At 40.1% G+C, this 21,094-nt stretch overlaps 1 protein-coding gene and 2 long non-coding RNA genes across 5 annotated transcripts in view; 2 read left to right on the forward strand and 1 right to left on the reverse strand.

The window, feature by feature from the left end:
* LOC306826490 overlaps nucleotides 1–21,094 on the forward strand; it is a 207,053-nt gene that overhangs the window by 71,656 nt on the left and 114,303 nt on the right. The window lies entirely within an intron of this gene.
* LOC306827281 lies at nucleotides 9,492–12,408 on the forward strand. The gene is made up of 3 exons (XR_013779605.1): nucleotides 9,492–9,719; nucleotides 11,062–11,355; nucleotides 11,471–12,408. It is a non-coding gene; the product is annotated as an uncharacterized lncRNA (long non-coding RNA).
* atg10 (ATG10 autophagy related 10 homolog) lies at nucleotides 13,546–19,469 on the reverse strand. Of its 3 annotated transcripts, none has more exons than XM_079348891.1 (7): nucleotides 19,379–19,469; nucleotides 18,134–18,325; nucleotides 17,925–18,047; nucleotides 17,653–17,839; nucleotides 16,585–16,682; nucleotides 15,239–15,336; nucleotides 13,546–14,969 (listed from the first exon to the last, which is right to left on the reverse strand). In XM_079348891.1, the coding sequence occupies exons 2-7, from the start codon at nucleotides 18,236–18,238 to the stop codon at nucleotides 14,861–14,863; spliced, it is 720 nt and encodes a 239-aa protein (XP_079205017.1). In that variant the 5' UTR covers nucleotides 18,239–18,325; nucleotides 19,379–19,469; the 3' UTR covers nucleotides 13,546–14,860. The 3 variants fall into 3 exon arrangements, with proteins under 3 accessions (XP_079205017.1, XP_079205018.1, XP_079205016.1); XM_079348892.1 differs by having other exon boundaries at nucleotides 18,134–18,346; nucleotides 19,379–19,413; XM_079348890.1 differs by having other exon boundaries at nucleotides 13,547–14,969; nucleotides 18,134–18,240.

The following is a 21,094-nucleotide window of genomic DNA, read 5'->3' on the forward strand; positions in this document are numbered from 1 at the left end:
CATCCTCAACAACCTCCGCCCCCTGCTGACTTTGAACTTGGATCCCCTGTAGTTCACCTACCAACCAGACATCGGGGTGGATGACGCGGTTATCTACCTGCTGCACAGATCCTGGACTCACCTGGAGAACACCGGCAGCACTGTGAGGGTCATGTTCTTTGACTTCTCCAGTGCCTTCAACACCATCCAGCCCGCACTGCTCAGGGAGAAGCTGGCTGGAAGGGAGAGTCACCTGGCTGCATGGACGACTGACTACCTGTCCAACAGACCACAGTACGTGAGGCTCCAGGACTGTGAGTCTGACATGGTGGTCTGCAGCACAGGGGCCCCACAGGGGACAGTGCTCTCCCCCTTTCTCTTCACCCTGTACACCTCGCACTTCTGCTACAACTCTGGGAGCTGCCACCTGCAGAACTTCTCTGATGACACCGCCATTGTGGGGTGTTTGCCCAAGGGCAGCAAACAAGAGTTAAGGCAGGTCATCGTGGACTTTGTCAAATTGAGCAAACATAAACACCTTGAGCTCAACGCCAGCAAGACTAAGGAGATGGTGATAGACTTCAGCAGGAAGTCACCTCAGACTGCGCTGGTTAACATCCAGGGTCTGGACATTGAGATGTACCTGGGTGTTCAACTCAACAATAAACTGGGCTGGTCACACAACACCGACGCCCTCTACAAGAGGGGCCAAAGTCGTCTGCATCTGCTGAGACGACTGAGGTCCTTTGGAGTGTGCAGGACTCTGTTAGGGATGTTTTATGACTCTGTGGGGGCTTCTGCAGTTTTCTATGCAGTGGTCTGCTGGGGAGGAGGGAGCACAGAGAGAGACAGGAAGAGACTGAACAGACTGGTCAGGAGGGATGGTTCTGTCCTGGCCTGTCCTTTGGATTCTGTAGAGGAGGATTTTAGTGAAGCTGACATCCATCATGGACGACTCCTCTGGTTCAGTAAAAGTTGAATAAAAGAATAAAGAGGCAGAATATCAAAACATGTCGTACTGACATTTATGGAGCAGTGTGTTTAGCAGACACTTGGGGGAGTCAAAGTGAAGGTTAATTCTGGTCTGAACAGAATATCAGTCATATGAGGTGATAACTGCAGGGGGGTAGAGGTCATTTCATATATATAGAGAGTTAATATCAGAGAAGTGTTCTGAGATCTGGCATGAATAATTAAATAAACACAAGTACATTTTGTCTTTACACAGTCAGATCCTGTGAGTGTGTCTAAAAACATTTTTATACAAACTTTTTAAAATGGACTTTAGCTTATATAGATAAATTATGCTTATTGAAACTTTTTAATTCATGATAAATTATTTTCAACTGAACTGAAAGGTCTTCTTTAAAGAAAAAATCAGACTGTGTGTATTTAAAAAGTTGTACATTTACTAAAAGCACAACTGGGATCTTGTGTGAGATTATGAAGGCACTAATAGTCAATGACCTCTAATCAGATATGTTTGTTTGTTTGAGTATTTAATGTTGTTTCAAACAAACTCTTATCTATGAAATGTTTTCGTCTACAGTGAAGTCCTCTTGATTTCAGAGGAATTAATATTCAACACATTATTTAAACCTTTACAAAGAAAACAAAGTTGAGGGGATGGAGCTGGACTCTCTGACGGAGCGCTGTCACAGAGCACCATGCTGTCTAAGGTGCAGGTCATCTTGGAGAATGTCTCCCGGCGCCTCCTGCTGGTCAGACTCAGGAGCACATTCATGGCATTGGGAATACATGGATGAATACATGTTTGATTGAAGGATTGATCCTCCATTATTCATCATTTATTATTGATTTAAACTGTGCAGTACTCTGGATCTTAAACGCTCAAAAATCTGTCCATTAACTCAACATGCAATACTGAAACTATTGAGAAATACTCTCTGTGCTTTTGTACATGGCTCATTTATTTCATAATCTGCACTTTATACAAAGCTTATTCTGTAATAACATGCTGCTTGTTACGCAGCTGTAACACTCTGTCTTGTACTTAATGCTTTGACTCTTATTTAGATTCCTTATTTCAGTCATATTTCAGTTTATTTCACAACATTTCTTCTTCTATGTTTTGTGTTAGAGCTGCTGTAAGGATCAAATCTCCTCCTGGGGTAAAAGTATTTCTGATTCTGATTCAGAGATTGAACACAAACTTGAAACTTTCCACTCTTCATGATAAGAGTTCCTTCTTGTGTTCCTAAAGTGATTGAAACACATCCACATCAGTGATGAGATCAGTGTGTCTTCACATTAACACCTGTCTATTAACACACAGGAAACAGAGGATGCTTACTGTATCCTGTCTGTTGATACTTAGCTCCGCCTCCTCCCTCCTTCAAAGCCTCAGACTCTGTAGAAAACCGCACAGCAGCTCCAGCCCAGCTGTCAATCATGAGTCAGCAGCAGGGGCTGATGGGAGTTCTGAGGACCTGTTAGAAAGCACCCGGCTCAGTCTGACCCCACAGCTCGTCCTGGTTTGGCTTCACTTCTCCTCAGGTCCACCAGAGAAAAACAACAAAATGTTTCTCCTCCCTGCTGTGGCTCTGTGCTGTGTGTGCTCAGGTGAGTGTTTCCAGCCAATCAGGAGCCAACAAACTCAACCTTGAATAAACCAGCCCTGTCTCTGTGTGATGAATGTAACTCAACTGTGTGATTATACTGATCTGGTTTTAACATGACCTCATGGAGGAGGTGAAAAATGAATGTGAATAAACCGTCACACTAACCTTCATCTGTCTGTTTCTCTATAGCGCTGGCTGCCATGACAACAGAGCTCAAACAGGACGGTTTGTCTCTGACCAGGAAAGTTGGAGAAAAAGTCTCCTTCACCTGTGAACGTTTAGACCATTGTGATTTAGGTAATGGTTATGTGCACTGGTACCAGAAAAAAGACACAGAAACATTCACAAGGATTCTGAGGATTGATAGGAGTAGGATGCACAAAGACAATCATCCTCAGAAAGATGATTTCTCAGCTGTGATCAAACAGAACCTCTGTGAGCTGCAGATCCAGAAGGTTAAATCCTCTCATTCAGCCACATACTACTGCTCCTGTGATAAAAATGTTCCCCACAGTGAGAAATGATCGGAGCAGGCTGAACAAAAAGCAACAGATGAGCAGAAGTCAGATAAAGTTTGTGACAGGAAGACAGCAGTAAACCACAGCTCACTGAGTCCTTCACCTCCATCACACACACAATGAACTGAGGGATTATTTTACTGCTGTCTGGATTGATTCTTTATTTGATTTCTTTCAAATACCGTAAATTCCGTACTATTGAGCGCACCTGGATATAAGCCGCACCGGCTAAAAATAAGTAAATAAATGTATTTGTACATATATAAGCCGCACTTGATTATAAGCCGCATGTGTCCACGCTATAACAAGAGGTATTTACACAGACGTAGGCTACCGGTAACATCCGCAAATACTGTAGCGTCCGTACGGACGTTAAAGGAGCGTTCAAATATTAATAACTTTTAATAACCCGATCACTGTCGGCCGTGACCACGCCGTTTACAGCAGAGAGCAACACATAACTTGCCGTAACAATCCAACTCTCTCCCCCAGCGTTCTCTCATACAGCCACTCGACACGTTCTCGCTGGTGCATTCACTGACTCTCCACATAATCGGAATTATGAACACATTATCAACTACTGACTTTACAACATGAACCGTTACAATACGAAGCCTAGCCGACGGTGTCTGTAACACGGCTGATGAAAAAGATGACCGTAATATATTTCACAAGAAAAAGTCCATTCATTCACTGCCTCAGAATGACTTCATTACTCACTTCCTCAGTCTCTGTTGTCGCTGTCAGTGTCATCTTAACGTGCAGCAGCTCTGTTAGCTTCTTTGACAGCCAGGTCGATCGCCTTTAACTTGAAAGCTGCAGCATATGTATTTCTCCGTGTGTTTTCCATCATGAGGGTGCGTGTATGATGCGCAAAATGACTGATATTAAGATCCGACGTGACGAAGTCAAATGTTTTTGCGGCAGAAGCTCATTGTCCCCCATAAAAAATCCATGCATTAGCCGCACCGGAGTAGAAGCCGCAGTGCTCGAAGTGTGAGAAAAAAGTAGCGGCTTATAGTCCGGAATTTACGGTAAATAATAATCCTGACAGCTAACTTGACTAACTTGCTGTGAATTGACTTAAGTGTAACTCTAAACAAATTTAAATACAACACAATATAATTCACAATGTTTCAATGAACATTGAACTGACAGATAGAACCAGTTAGATTAGAACACAGTCTGGTTTTTGCAACACAGGAACCTTAGAGTAAACCAGTGTCTGGGGGTCAGAGCAAAGGACAACCAGAAACAACTAGAACAGCCTGGGACTCTGAACACAGGACTGCACCCACCTGGGTTGCTTAACTCAGACAAGACTGAAGTTATTGTGCTTGGACCTAAGAACCTCAGAGAGACTTTCTCTGATGATATATAACGGCTCCTAAGTGGTATCAGTGTGGCCTCTAGTAACACTGTTAGGAATCTAGGAGTTCTCTTTGATCAGGATAAGTCCTTTAACTGTCACATTAAACACATTTCAAGGACAGCTTATTTTCACCTTGGTAATATCTCTATGATCAGGCAGATCCTGTCGCAAAATGATGCTGAAAAACTAGTTCATGCATTTGTTACCTCCGGGTTGGATTACTGTAATTCTCTTTCATCAGGGTGCTATGGTAAATCTCTAAAGACCCTTCAGCTAGTTCAAAACGCTGCAGCTCGTGTTCTGATGAAAGCTAGGAAAAGGGACCACATGACTCCTGTATTGGCTTCTCTTCACTGGCTCCCTCTTTAATAGAATTTAAAATCCTTCTCACTTACAAAGCTCTAAACGGTCAGGCACCATCCTATCTTAAAGAGTTACCGTAAATTCCGGACTATAAGCCGCTACTTTTTTCTCACACTTCGAGCACTGCGGCTTCTACTCCGGTGCGGCTAATGCATGGATTTTTTATGGGGGACAATGAGCTTCTGCCGCAAAAACATTTGACTTCGTCACGTCGGATCTTAATATCAGTCATTTTGCGCATCATACACGCACCCTCATGATGGAAAACACACGGAGAAATACATATGCTGCAGCTTTCAAGTTAAAGGCGATCGACCTGGCTGTCAAAGAAGCTAACAGAGCTGCTGCACGTTAAGATGACACTGACAGCGACAACAGAGACTGAGGAAGTGAGTAATGAAGTCATTCTGAGGCAGTGAATGAATGGACTTTTTCTTGTGAAATATATTACGGTCATCTTTTTCATCAGCCGTGTTACAGACACCGTCGGCTAGGCTTCGTATTGTAACGGTTCATGTTGTAAAGTCAGTAGTTGATAATGTGTTCATAATTCCGATTATGTGGAGAGTCAGTGAATGCACCAGCGAGAACGTGTCGAGTGGCTGTATGAGAGAACGCTGGGGGAGAGAGTTGGATTGTTACGGCAAGTTATGTGTTGCTCTCTGCTGTAAACGGCGTGGTCACGGCCGACAGTGATCGGGTTATTAAAAGTTATTAATATTTGAACGCTCCTTTAACGTCCGTACGGACGCTACAGTATTTGCGGATGTTACCGGTAGCCTACGTCTGTGTAAATACCTCTTGTTATAGCGTGGACACATGCGGCTTATAATCAAGTGCGGCTTATATATGTACAAATACATTTATTTACTTATTTTTAGCCGGTGCGGCTTATATCCAGGTGCGCTCAATAGTACGGAATTTACGGTAATTGTACCATACTACCCATCGAGAACATTACGCTCCCAGAATGCAGGCCTGCTCGTGGTACCTACTGTCTCTAAGGGCCTGATTTACTAAGATCTCAATTAAAGGGCCTGATTTACTAAAGGTTTGCGTGTATTAAAACCTGTGCAAACTTGATACCACCAGCAAAAAATTTGCTATTTGATCTACTAACAGCGTGCAGTGAGGATTGCGTCTTTCATATGAGCAAAACAACACGTATTGTCCAAATAGTACGTTTGCCTTAATGAATATGCAAAAGGAGGTGTTTCTGCCTCAGCGTGCAAAATACTGGGAGGAGAAAATGCAAAGAAGTTAAGTTAGTACACGCAATGTGATTTACCAAGCCAGGCAACAATTGCGGTGGTTGTGACGGTGTCTGAATTTAACACCTTTGAAAAGAACGTGCTAATCCAAGAGCCCCAGTGTTACGCACTGCAGGCTGCAGTTAGGAGGAGACATAGGCTCAATAAAAGACGTGTTAACATGTTTAAATGACAGAAAAATAAATAGTATGCATTTATTTTGTATCTTGCTTCAATAATAGTTGAAAAGAAATGCCATGATTAACATTCACAGCGTCTGCACTGTATCCCTTTAACCACATTCATCACACCATTCGGGAGATTTTGTTTTAATAGACTCTTTTTTGGCATCTCATCTGCTCCCGAACATTTCCAGAAAAGGATGTCCCAGCTCTTGGAGGGGCTGGATGGCGTGGTCTGCCAGATGGACATACTGGTGTACGCTGAAACGCAGGCCCAACACGACACACTGTAGCGGTTTTAAGAGGTCTTTTTTTTCATTGGGGTGCCAGCCAGTATCTCAACCGACAAAAACCGCAGTTGTTTTCTATACATTTATTTCAAACCAAGCTATCTAATTTTTTAGACCCAGACATAACTCAAAAAATCAGCAATAAACACAAACACAAGAATCTCACACAAAGACATGAAAAGGTGTATAACGGAAATGTATTAAGTGCACCAAGGTATCCAGTCCATCAAAAAATAACTCAAAGTTCCAGTTACTAACCTCTCCTTTTTCTGTGTGTGATTTCTTAGGTTCCTCGGGAATGTTGATGAAGACAACATCCCCCCCCCCAGTTTAGCAGATGGTTGTTCCATCATGACCAGTATGTCCATCTGGCAGTCTGTTGAAGATTTTGGACCATTAAAGGAAAGTTTTTTCTTGCCACGCTCTGACAGATTAAGCTGGGCTCTTGTAATATAGCCATAAGTAAGGTCCTGTACCTGTTTTTTTTATGAACGTAACAATGAGCATTAGATTACCTGCTCTTTTGTTAATGTTAACAGACAACGAGTAAGGTCCTCTCCGTGCTATTTGTATAGTCTCTTCAGATAACACTTATTTTGAATTAACGCTATACAAATAAAGATTGATTGAGTCTTGCTGCACTGTCAAGCGTTGCATGCTGTATTGCTGTGAAATCCAGTGTTTGTCACCAAATGTTGACAGAGGAAAAGAAGGGGTTTTTTAAAGACCATGCTTAGCTCAGTCGACCCAGATGTCTGAGAGTGTACAGCCACACTGAGTTGATGTGTTCGTGTCTCTGTGTTTCAGACTGAAGTCAAAGAATAATCAAAATTCCCATACAGGCTTGGTTCTTTGTGCCTCATGACGTTTGTCGAACTTTACCTCACCACCACAATTTTAGAAAAAAACTACTTCTGTTAGCAATTCAGACTAATCTTCAGCTAGCATCATCACATGATTTTATATGTTGGTAATTCATCAACATGTATGATACAAGTTTTTCTACCTGAATCAATTTATTTGGCACACCAGTTCATTCAGTTGACAGCGATAGACATAGATAATACATAGACATACAGCCCGATCATACAGCTGCAACTAGCCTACAGCACAAATGTCTTTATTTTTATATTTTATTGCTGATGCAGCTCAGTACTCACGTTTTTTAAATAGCAAATAAAGTATACGGTGCAGTATGTTCCCGATATTAAAGAGAACACGAGTTCACAGCGCATGTCCTCTGAACTTAATCCACACACAGGATGTACAACAACAAACAGACTCCACAGTCCACAGTTTAACATCAGCGCATTTACTGATGCAATTAAATACGATTTAATGGGATAGAGGACTGAGAGACGTGAAGCTTGTGTTTTGTTTGTTTCCAAACTGCTTGCTCTGTTTATACAAACAGCACACGATCTGTGGAGACTTCTATTTTATTATCAATAATTACGTATTAAACAAACATTATTCTACCATTGAAATTTGTATATGCACTTACAGTATATTCTCAATTATTGCCTTTTTGTGTTTCAGAACATATCAAAATAAGAATTGACTTCTTCTAAGGCCCTTATCAGACCATTTTAAGTGTTAATTTACTAAAAACTGTAACCTGCTGTATGCTCTTTAACAAGAAGCTAAGAAACATCTTTAGAAAACAAACTCTGGAGATGAAAACAGAAAATATTAAATTTTAGCTGAAAAAGTGTAATATTAATAAATGTGCTCAGACATGATGCTTCCTCTCAGCATCATAGACAGACAGACAGACGGCCCGACCAACCGAAGATAGATAGATAAATGAATGGATAGATAGAAACTTGACATGGATGAGTCGTTCAAGAGCTTCTAGCATGGACTTGTGTGTTTATTGCTCTCTGTCTCAATTCATCCCCTCAGTGATCCCAGAATTGGAGTCTGTGCTGATCAGCTTTTTTTCTCGGACCACTTCTACACAACCACTCCTCTGACGGACTGACACACTGTCTTCAAGTTTGCCCCACAGCAATGTAATGTACCAAGAAGGATGATGTGTTTTTGTGGTCAATAAATAGACTTGAGCTTTTACACAGCATGTCACAGCTCCGCATTCACACGCTGATGGTAGAGGTTTCTATGTAGAGAGACTATCAGAAGGAACTAATCTCACTCATACACCACCAACGAAGCAGCAGGAGCAACTAAAGGTTAAATGTTTTGCCAAAGGACACATCGGACATGTTGCTGCAGGAGCTGGGGATTGAACCCTCCACCTTCTGGACGACACCTGGAGGCACAGTGGACCCAAATACAGGGGGAAAAATACAGCTTTTTCATTTGCACCATGTCATTGTGTATGAATGAATTATTAATGCTGATGGATTCTTTACATAGCAGCCTCTACCATCAGTGTCTGAATGTGGTGTGAAAGGCTCGATGCTAACACATACAGGAACATTTCAATAACTGGCTAACAGAATTAACATCCTGATTATTTTAATGTAGCAAACATCTATTTTACTTAAAGTAACTCAACAAACACCAGCATACACACTCGTACTTACAGGTATGTTTCCTAAACTCTGTGGAGACAAACTTTAAAAAACTGCTGAGTCATCCTCGTCTGATCTGCTGCTCTTAATAAACAGTCAATGCTCTGATCCAGTGACACTGCATGACTCGCTCTTGCCTGCTGGATCACATAACTACATTTAGTACTACGTGGGTAATGGACACTGGACAGTCTGTAGTAATATCGGGGGGCTCGATGGCAAAGTGAAGTGAGAACAGCTTTCTATCATGAGATCATAAATGAGCAAACTAGCAAAGAGTGGAAAAAGAGAGCTCAGATCATCCCCATTGCTCGATCCACTGGTGGAGTTACAACAAAGTGAAGTCATTGATTTCCTCCTCAGGGGACCAAGAAGGTCTGTACGACTCTTCAAACCAGTCCATTCATCCATCCTTCAGTTCAAACATTGTAAGAAAAGAAACAACAGAGATCACTGTTAAAGGAGAAATATTCAGAGAAGAAGAAACAAGGAAGAGACGCTGAGGTAGAAATGTGTTTGAAGTTTGATCCTGGTTCATGATTTGTGTTGTTCAGCAGCAGACAGGTTTTTGTATCACATCTTTTCACTGTGGGGGAGGATACTTGGTCCGTAATCTTTGGCTCTGGAACGAGACTCTTTGTTTCAGGTAAGAATAAACTTTGATTTCCTTCAGTCGTCTGAAATGTGACTTTAATGACTTGTTGCTGCTTGAGACGTGAAATATTAAAGTTTTTATAATAAGAGGAGATTGTTTTCAAGGCGTGCAGCTATTGAGACATAAAAAGATGTTACCTCTAAATAGATGTTCAAATCTCAACACATAAAGTGATTCTGTTTTCTGCAGTATAAAACTAATATATATAAATATGATGTTAATAATGTGACAGACATCCAGAACAACTCTCCTTTAAATAAAACTACATTATTGACAATCTGTCTTTTTTATTTATAATCTCTGCAAATTAACTGTAAAGTTTAAAGAGTTTGAGGCTCAATAAGAGGTTCATTAAAAATAACTAACAAGGTTTCAGGACAAGAAGTGCAGCTGACGAGATGACTCCAAAGAGTTTCTGATCTTGACCGACGTAGAAGAAAAAGACTTTGTCTGAATGAAACGCTTTAAAAAGGATCAAATAGTCAAAGCGATGATTGTTGGACTCAAACTTGAAGATGTTCTTGATGCTCATGCTGCTCATTAATATTATTCTATAATACAGAATGAAAAACTGTTTTTCAGAGACAATCATTTGAACTATATGTTGTCTAATATCACATGTTATCATTCGTCCATTTTAATGTCTCCTCGTGGATTTATGAAACCTTTGTCTTTAGTTTATAAATCAACTTTGACCTTATTTTACATTTCTAAACACAACATTGAATATTTCACAAATAACAAACTCTCTGACATAACTGTGGTGAGGATTTTATTGATCTGTATTAATTACAGTAAACAACATGGTTTATATATAAATATTTAGTTTTTAATTTATTCAAAATGATAAAAGAGTTTCCTTGAATGTTAATATGTAATTTATATTTAAACCCAGATAAATATAAAAATAGTTTTTATCATATGAAAATATTTTTGAATGAAATGATAAACTGCATGATGAAACATAATCTAATGTATAAATACAGAATATAACAAAGTATAAAATGATATTATTCTATTGCTGCTATAATCCTACTTTGTTTTTATTTTCATGGATTTAATTTGAACTCACTTCAATGTTTTCTTTTCTTCTTAAACAAATCTAACTGATCTGGTATTATAATCAACAGATTCATGTATCTTCATTCACCATCTTTAATTTGATATTATTCATGTGTTTGTGTTTTCACTTCAACTGAACTTGGAACTGTAGTAACGAGTGTTTCAGAGAGCAGAGTTCATGTAGTTTTAGGATCACACTGAGTGCTGCTGACTGTGTGTGTGTGTGTGTGTGTGTGTGTGTGTGTGTGTGTTACTTGTTCCTCTTTCAAAGACAAGCCCGTGCTGAGCGTGTACCCGGCGGCATCCAGAGGCCGGCTGGAGGAGAAGAGCTCCCTGCTGTGTGTGGCTTCAGCCATGTTTCCTCCTGTGGTCAGATTCTCCTGGAGACGACGAACGGCGAGCGGATGTTTAGAGGAGCTGCCCTCTGCTGACGGACAGCAGCTGAAGCTGGGAGAGTCTGGATGTGCTGCCTCCATCTTACAGATCGATCAAAGAGAGTACATCTATGAACACAGCTGCTACGTGCAGCACGAGGGGGGAACAGTGGAGACTTGGATAGATACAGGTAATGAAGGCTTGGTGACTTTATGATTCATCTTTATTTAGTGATTCTGTTAAAAGAGAGAAAAACAGAAAACTGACATTGTTGATTTTATTTTTTTCTGTTCCATCTCCTCCAGTGGATCCCTCTGTCCCGTCTCCATACAAGGTGAAGCTGCTCTTGCTGCTCTACACAGTGCTGACAGTGAAGAGTCTGGTGTACTGCTGTGGACTCTTCCTGCTGACCGTCCTCAGGAACAAGAGTCTGTCCACAAACTGCACACATGCTGGATGACTAAGTTATATTCTATTTTATATCCCACCATCATCTCTTAAATGTATCTCATTTATCGCTTAGATGAATTTAAAAAAAGTAAATCATGAATATGTATATGTACATATACATATATATATTTGCAATCATGATCAAGAACATTTTGCAGCAGTGTAAAACAAATCCTATATTATATACAGTAAAAGTGATTGTTTTGTTTAATACTTTAGTAAATGATGCACAGTGTTTAGAGCTATTAGCGGCTGTAATCCATTCTGAATGACTCAGTCTCTCGTAACAAGCTCTCATTAAAGTTTCACACTGCAGAGAATAAAATGTACAGGAAGATATGAATACAACACGCACATCAACCAGGAACAAAAAGCTCTCAAAGAAAAGTAAACTTGTCCAAAGTCAGTGTGTGGATTTGTCAGCAGGTTCACTGTTGACCCTTTTAAACAGTGGTGTCAGTGTTGATGTAAAGCTCTACGCTGATGATACTCTTCTTTACATGTTAACACAAAACATTTCTCAGCAGCTTCATTGGATGATTAAACATGTTGTTTTGGTAGGGACTTTACATAGACTGCTTTTTTCTGCTAATTTAAAACAAAATATTTAAAAAAAAATCAATACAGAATTACAAATTGAAGCAGAAGTTATTAAAGATCTCATGTAGTTATTTAGTGATGTTATATATTAGATAGTTGACGTGAGCCTGTAATAAAAGTAAATTGAGTGTAAAAATAAAAATGTATGTTTGACTGAGGAGCTGAAAGAATAAAGAAGTCTGCAGATAATAAACATTGTTGTGTCATTTCTTTAATTAACAACACAATGTTTTGATTTCAAATGAATCCTGAACAAAGCTTTCCCTTTACCTTCTGAGCCCGACTTTATACATTATTAGTTTTCAGTGCATGGTGCTGTGTAGCCCAGTGGTTATGAACCATATAAAGGGTTATTTCACCTGAGGCGGGCGGCCCGGGTTTGACTCCGACCTTCTGCTTTTCATCGAATGTCAATCTGTTTCATTGGGCGTCACAAAGTGTCAGCGATGGTTCATTTTACATTTAGATGTAAGATGAATGCTTCTAGTGCAAAGTGATGTAAAAAAGGACGGTACCTCGTGTGTCTAATACAAATAAAATAATGACTCTATTCATGTAGCACTTCTCAAAGGAGGAGAACAAAGAGCTTCACAAATAACAGCAGAAAAGTACGACGGCGTATCAGAGCCTTTCTAAAGCAAAAACAGAAAAGAGAACATTTACAAAGACAAACTCAGAGTTCTTCAGATTATAAAGTAAGTTCACCAGAAATCAATGTCTTTAGATTTTAAATGTGATTATAGAGGTCAGTGACTGCCGGCCTGATCCAAGGTGAACAGCACCATCGTTTGTTTTTCTTATGGGTGACATTAGTGCCTTCATAATCTCAAACAATATCCCAGTTGTGTTTCTAGTAAATGTACAACTTTTTGAACACAAACATTCAGAGTGTTTTCTTCTAAATTAAAGGCTCCATTTTATTTTAAAGAAGGTCCTCATGTTCAGTCGGAGTAAAGAAATGAAAATGAAGACCTGTGTTCACCAGTAAATACTCCTGACTTACACAAGGTTTCAGTATTTATCAGCTAAACATTTTAAAGGCTGTATTATTTTTGTTATGTGTCATTATTCAGATTTGTTGTGTTTAATGTCATTCTTCTTCTTCTTGTCGTTATTACACAAAGAGCCCACTCTAATGAAGATTACATGTGATCTTATAGTGAAAAGAGCTTATTAGAGATGTTTCACATTATCAGAGTCTCAGCTCGGAGTTCATTATATAAACAGATAAAGAGCAAAGATCAAACCTGAGACAGTTTTCAGCACTAACTAAAGTTCCTGGAACAGTTATTAAACCACATTCAAAGGTCGTAACTGTCGATGTGTTATTAATGTGACAAACCTCAGATAACGGTGAGGAGGAAGCTGCAGCAGAGAGGAAGCCCACAGAGCTCGTCTGCTGCAGACAACAAGAGTTTGATCCTCTGTTGTTTTATGAGTCCTGATAACCTCCGAGAACAGAAACATATCTGCTGCTGTATGAACCCATCCACTCCTCTACCTCCCTCTGCTGGATTTCAACTATCACTGAGTCTGCAAGGTGTTTTCCACTGAGATAGAGGTGGACCAGAAGAGAGTTCAGAGGCATGAAACCACAAACTGAAACCTTCAACTACTATAGTATTAATTACAGTTTACTGAAGAGCTATGATCAGAGGTGTGTCATCAGAGGTGTATGTATGGATGACTGATGATACGACCCATAAAAATATCAGATGAGCAGTTTCTTATAAGGCCGCAGTTATCCGAGATCTTCTGATCCAGGCCGCTTTCTCCAAATGTTCTCAGACTTGTGTGCTTCTCATACATTTATAAGTTGTTAACAGCCCCCTCAGATCTGTATGACAAACATGTTCTGCAAAAGGTCAAATCCTTCCTGTCACTCAGTGCTGAGCCCGCCCCTTCACTTTGAGTTTCAGAAACTTCCTCCTGGCTCTCTTCAGAAGTCCCTCTGTAAAAAGACACGGATACAGGCACTCTTTTGTCCCCTGAACCATTTCCCTTCTTAACCTAAGTCTGGGGTAGGGTGGTAGTTTTGTTGGTTAAGCTGTTTGTATCTGACCGTGGCTGTGTCTCTTCGGTGTTTGTGTTGAATAATTGTGTTATTACTCATGATGAACAGATCCCTGTTGTTTCTCCATTTATTTATTTACATCATTAGCTTTTTAAATGTCTTTGACTTTTTATGGTCTTTTTATGTCTTGAGGCAAAACCAATCATTCTTCGGGGACAGATAAAGTTGAAGATGTATTTTTCAGCAGTTATATGAAACCGTTTTGTCTCAGACAAAATATGATGATCTTGCTCTGATTCTTCTGAAGCCCGTACTACAAAGAAGGATTTGAGGTTAGTAAGTTTAGTTCAGGTTAAATCCTGGCTCCTCAGGGTTGTGATGGTGGGTCACTTCTTCACTGGGGTTAATCACCATGGTAACCTGTTAATATTAGGGTTGTGTCTGAAATAAGAGATGAACCCTTATTAGAGAACAGGCCCAGATTCTCTTGACCTGAGAGCTCCACAACGATTGTGAAGAAGAGAGCTCTGAGAGTGACGAAGTCTTTGACTATCAAAGGAGATCTTCATCTTCCAAATGTGAATCACACAGTCACAGTGGTGCTGACATGGTGCAAACAGCAGGTGGAGCTTCAGTCAGGTGAGGCTGCAGGACGGAGCGGCGTGCAGTAATTCAGAGGGACCTCCAGGCCCACCAGAGGAGCCACCACACTGAGCCACGACAGCACGTAGTTCACAGGCCTGCACACACACACACACACACACGCACATGCACACGCACACACACACACACGCACGCACACACACCACACACACACACACACACACACACACACACACACACACACACACACACACACACCACACACACACACACACACACACACACACACACACACACACACACACACACACACACACACACACACACACGCACACACACACACACACACACACAGTGAATATTATGGCTGAAACAGATATCTAGCAGTGATGTAGTTGTACTCTACCTGTCTTGGTGGTGAGCCGCCTGCAGCACAGGCCTCATGAACTCTTCTGTCCTGCAGGGGTGGAGCATGAAGAAAGGTTGACCCAGCAGGGGGTGCTCCTGACACAGACACACATTTACATGCAGTTAGAAAAAGTCAAATGATTGTTTCAGTCCAAATAAAACATTCAAACATGTGAGTCTGAATGACTCAAAGTTTGGGTCGGGATTACTCTTGTATGTTTACACCTTCATCTGACCCAAAGTGGACGAGGCATTCTAAGCAGGCTCCACAGGTCCCGCCCCAGGCTTTGACCAGGAAGTGGAACTTCATAAATATGTAGCATAACAGACATGGCGTTAACGTCTGCTTATATCCACGTAAGCCAAGAGGGATGACATGCATCACATTGGTACCAAAAATAAAGTACAGAGTACACACGAAATGTACAGAGATGGACAGTTTTTTTTAAAAATGTTTTCCCTGTTTGACTTACAACCAGGTGAGGTGAGTGGAAGAATGTTGTATAGTAACATACGGCCACCAACTGTAGCAGAGTCAGACATACTTCTGTCAATAAATGGGTTTTGGTGTCGCTCCGATTTAACAGCTTAATTGAGCTGTAAGTGTAGCTCCACTTAACGGAGCCCATTGAAACATACTGAGAGAGAGAGAGAGAGAGAGAGAGAGAGAGAGAGAGAGAGAGGTCCAGGTGCATGTGTGTGATTCAAGCCTGTGTGTGTAAGAAGAATGTCTCTAAAAATAAGAGTGCAAATCAGAATTTCCCCCTCTGGGATTAATAAATTATATAAATAAAAAATAAAAAATGTTTTCAAAGAGCTGAATGAGCTCTCCAAAATACAAATAAAACACGATTCTGATTGTGATGATTGCTCTTTTCACACATCCCTGAAAATATCCCAAATGATCAGTGTGAGCTGCGCGTGCAAACTCAAACAGCCAGTGTTGTCTCTCTCAGTGAACTCTGAAGCTGAGCTGAAAACTTCAGAGGAAATCTTTGTGCATGCAACAGAGCTGCTTCATCCTCTTAGTGCTCAGCTGTATTTTCTTTCCCATTCTTTTGATTAGACACTGGATACGTCCAATCACATTTAGCACTGTATAGAGAGTAGGCAATGATCACTGTCATCATAGCATCATAACATTAATGTGTGACTTCTGCAGCATGTCATGTTTCTCCTCCTGAGACCTCCCCACCAATCTGACAGCACAAAGCTCCCGCTGCGAGGGACGTGTGTGTGAGGACTCCTCAGGACCGTTTCATGCTGTCCAAACATTTTCACCATATTTCTGGAGTGCATGAAAGTGTAAAAAGGGCGGATGATCATAAATGTGACGGGTTGTACCTGCAGAGTGATTGTGTTCAGAGGACTGGTCTGAAGTCGAAGTCTGAAGTGTGGATGAACAGAGCTCCACACCTCCTCTAAGGACAGGCTCCTCCCCTCTGACACGGTGACACGAGACAAAGAAGGCAGAATAATCAGATTATATTCATGTAATACTGACGATAACTTTTAATACAGCAGCCTCGTTTGGGATCATTTTTCTCTAAAGCAGAAACAGGGCTGCTCCATGACTGCTGACTGTTTGAACGAGCTTTAGAGAAGACCTCGAGTTTTGTCATTATCGCTTGTTGATCGGGATGTAAAGATGAATCGTGAGACAGTTAAAAATCGATTCAAAGATGTCGAGGTTCACAGCGATAGTTTAAAAAACGACCTATTTAATGAATAAAGGCCAGCAAATGTGTTTTTTAAATGTCTCAATTTCCCGCTCTGATAAAATTGTCACATCTGTGACTTCAATCTGTGATTGATTCAACAGAACGTAATGCTTTCTGAATTAAACGGACTGTAACAGATGTGTATGTGAACACACAAAAGAGTGTGAGAGCCAAAGAGATGAAGAGGTGCATTGATGCTTTCATCAAAAATTATAGGAATCTTTTTTAAGTCATAATTTTTCTTCAGTCTCATTTTGTAAAGGAAGTTGTGAGAGCATCGTATCGGGAGCGGATGGACTCCCTATGTGTGGATTTTGTCACAAGCGGCTCCTCGTCCTGACAGCAGTCTATACAGTCTGCGTAGGAAGGTACAGACGTTTGTGATGCATTCAAATGACACGAGATCATACCATACGGTCATGGATGGATGGAGCTTTGTACTGAACATTTTTTCTGATTTGACCCATCACATTTCTTGTACGACTTTTCGCACTGCACTCAGCGAGACTAGTCGACACTGATACTATAAATATGATCTTTTACACCACTGGGTAAAAAACTACATCACTGCTAAATATCTGTTTCAGCCATAATATTCACTGTGTGTGTGTGTGTGTGTGTGTGTGTGTGTGTGTGTGTGTGTGTGTGTATGTATGTATGTGTGTGTGCGGCAGTCTCACAGCAAACTGACCCAGAGTTGTGGCTCTGAAATAGAGCACAGGAGTGCTGTAGCTGCAGGAGAACAGGATGTGATACTCGTACTGAAGCACCTGGCTGCTGCCTGCAGACTCAGCACAGATACCATCATCCTCATCGTCTTCATCATCTTCCAAGTCGCCTTTAACGTTGTCAGCGTCATCAGTGGACGCTGCAGCCGGCTGTGCAGAAAGACAGACTCTTCATTCAGCAGCTGTCTTCGATTCAGGAAAGACAATTAAATATATTATTCAAGATGTCTCTCACCTGTTCGTCCTCCTTCTCCTGACAGGAGGAGTCTGAGTCAGATCCTTCCAGGTCCCACTCTGTGCTCGAGTCCATGATGGATGACCTGACAGTCATCTTCTTCAGGTATCCCTCCTCTGAACCCTGAGTGGACATCATCAGAGTTAACTGTGAACAACATAAACGACCCACAGCAGGCTGTCAGACTCACACAGTACGAACCGCCTCACCTTCACCGCCTCCCAGCTCCAGCCGTCATTCAGCCGCTCCGACTGCTGCAGGATGAGCTGACAGCAGAGACGGAAACTGTGCTCGTCCAGCACGCCTGAACTCATGGCTACAAAGAAGAAAGGAAAATGGTGAGAAAGCTGAAACCAACCCTCTTCTTCCGCAGCTGGAGCGTTGCAGGCGCCGTCGTCTTCCTGAGTGCAGACACAGATTCTCTGTATCAACCAAACAACACGAAACATAATTGACATTTTTAGACACTTTAAATGAACAATCTGAGTCTGAAATATAACCAGAAACTCCATCTGTCTTATTAGAGCTCACTCTGAAATTAAGGAGGGAAGAATTACAGAGTGGTGATCAAAACTGAAAAAAACTCAAATACACATAACTCAGATTGCACGTTTGTTCTTTAACCATGGGACTTTCTTTTCTGTACCAGGGGTTGTTAAAACTTGTTTTTAAGCAGATAGTGAGGGAGGCTCTCTGTGTTTGTGTGTCTGTGTGAGTGTCCTCAGGGTGCTTCCTCTCACAATACCACAACATGCTCGTTGGGTTCATTGCTGACCCTAAATTGTCCGAGGGCGTGGAAGTATGATTGGATAGTTTGGTCTCTCTGTGATTGATGTGATCTCAGGGTGAATCCTGCTGCTCGCCCGATGACGGCTGGGATCGAGCCCCCTGCCACCCCAAACAGCAGAATGAGTATAGATTATAGATGCATGGATATAGATAGACAAATATAGAGATGCATCGGAAACCTCAACAACGAGCAGAGTGAGCTTTCCTACAATGTCTGATCAGTAAATATATGAAATAATGAGATGAGATAATCTGGTTATCAAACACCTGTTATCTTGTAAAAGTACAGATGATGAGCAGGTAAATAAAGACTTCAGGTAAAGTGTGACTGTGTTTGTAAATACTAACATCACACACAGACCTTTAAATAATCATAGAAATCATTGAAACCAGTAAAAACACTGAGCACGTTTCACAACTCTCTGAAGCAGGACTAGACTTCACTTTATCTTTGATAATAAAGTCAGGCTGCTCATATTTCATGTTTATTATATTGTTTATTTATTATGTATTCAATGTCCTTTCATTCACTTATTATAAGTCTGAATACTTCCTGCTGACTTCTCATAAAACTACATTAAATATTCTGCACTTTCAGACGAAATCATTTTATTTACGTAATATTAATACACAGGTGATTTTATAAACCTTAAGATATAACTTACTGCTGCTAAAACGACGCACACTGTTTATCTTCCGGGTTCTTCTTCTTCTTTAAGGTTTTAACAACGCACAGGTGCATTTCCGCCACCTACTGGTAAGGAGTGTGAATCTCAAATTCTACTTTCTGTAAATAACAATAATAATAATGACGAAAAATAAAATATATAAAATAATATTATAAATAAAAAATAATACTATTAGACTATATATCTTCTCAATCAACTCACTTTGTGTAAACATAAAATCCCATAGCCTTAATTTTTTTTATAGTTCTTTTGTATAATGTTATATGTAGGCTACTTTAAGATCTTACAGGTTTTACATCATCTGTCTTCTTTGTAAACTATCTTTTGTGAGATCACGTCAGAACCGTGGTCATCTTTTAAAGATACATACACCTGCTTTAAAAATACATTTATACCGTGAGATTTTGAATAAGAAAATGTGATAAACTCATCTGATGTAAACAAATATTTGAGATATTTTGTTTTATTTTGGATATCATAAGAATTGTGTGTCTGTGCAGCTGACATGTTTTCTTTTATTTTTTAAAATTATTTTTATTTATTATTTTTAACCTTTTCAACCACCAGGTGGCGCAGCAGTCACGTCAACGCTTCAGGTTCAGCTTTGTAGAAAACTCAGAGCAGCATTTGATCTTCATATCATATTATTATCTGCAACTACTGACACGGGTCCTCATGAAATCCTGAAGAGCTGTACAGAGCCTTTACAGCTAATCTAGATCTCTTTATTTATTCAGAATCCAATAAATGTTTCATGTAAAGAACTCAGAGGGACACTCTTAGAAAACCTCAGTCTGTATTTGTGTGGGATAACTTACTCAAGTAAGATTACTTGGTGTGTTCTGAAGTTAGTTGAGTTATTGTAAAACAAACCAAACATTGATGACTTTTCTCCTTTTGTTTCTGCAGGATGAGTGAAACAAACCTCACCTTAGAGGGCCTCTCATTAAGTCTCGCTTGAATCTGTTTTAGACAGAAACATTTGATATTCAACCCAAATTCAAAATTGAATATAATATAATTTGGTGTTTTTGAAGCATTATTAGTAAACAACAGTCATTCCAGGTCATTTTTAAACAGAAACCCAACTTTAATGTCTTCATCTTTTACATTAATTCATAACACTCAAAGGCCGTGTTTTAAAATCTTTTAGAGTAAATACATTTTATAATTGACTGCCTGTTTATCTTTTTTTTATTTACTTTAATGTCACATATCTATATATGTATATTTAAATCTCAGAAACAAAAAATGAGAAAAACATCAAAGGGCCCCGGGTTAAGCTTCTGAGTGTGTCTTCCTCTCTCACAGCTCTGCTGCACGTCGTCAGCACTGTTTGGACTGCTTGGACATCATTCTGCCTTTAACACAAATCTTTGTGCAGCACACAGCTTAACCTTTAGCTCTATTAAATGGAGACTGAAAACTCACCTGTCTACAGCTGCCTCTCATTAAACATACATTAATTTAAATACAATTTTAAACTATAACTGCGTGGTAACTTTAACACTTATTATTATTTCAGTTCTTTTTATATTTGAGCTTCTTTTTTTCTTTATCTAACTTAATTTCATTTAAATTAATTTCTTTTATTTCAATATATTTTTTAGATTGAATCTGCTCTGTGATGGTTAATGATTTGTTTCAGTAATTTAATTAATGTTTCTTTTCTCTTTGTCATATTTTTGATGT

Source organism: Symphodus melops (assembly GCF_947650265.1).
Source record: "Symphodus melops genome assembly, chromosome: 7".
Lineage (NCBI taxonomy): Eukaryota > Metazoa > Chordata > Actinopteri > Labriformes > Labridae > Symphodus > Symphodus melops.

What these genes read in the sequence shown, in the direction of transcription:
- atg10 (XM_079348891.1), bottom strand. Translation starts at nt 18,238, where the DNA reads ATGAGTTCAGGCGTGCTGGACGAGCACAGTTTCCGTCTCTGCTGTCAG. An exon ending in GGAGCTGGGAGGCGGTGAAG is followed by an intron (nt 18,048 to 18,133) that starts GTGAGGCGGTTC and finishes ATGTCCACTCAG; the next exon opens with GGTTCAGAGGAGGGATACCT. An exon ending in AGGAGAAGGAGGACGAACAG is followed by an intron (nt 17,840 to 17,924) that starts GTGAGAGACATC and finishes CTTTCTGCACAG; the next exon opens with CCGGCTGCAGCGTCCACTGA.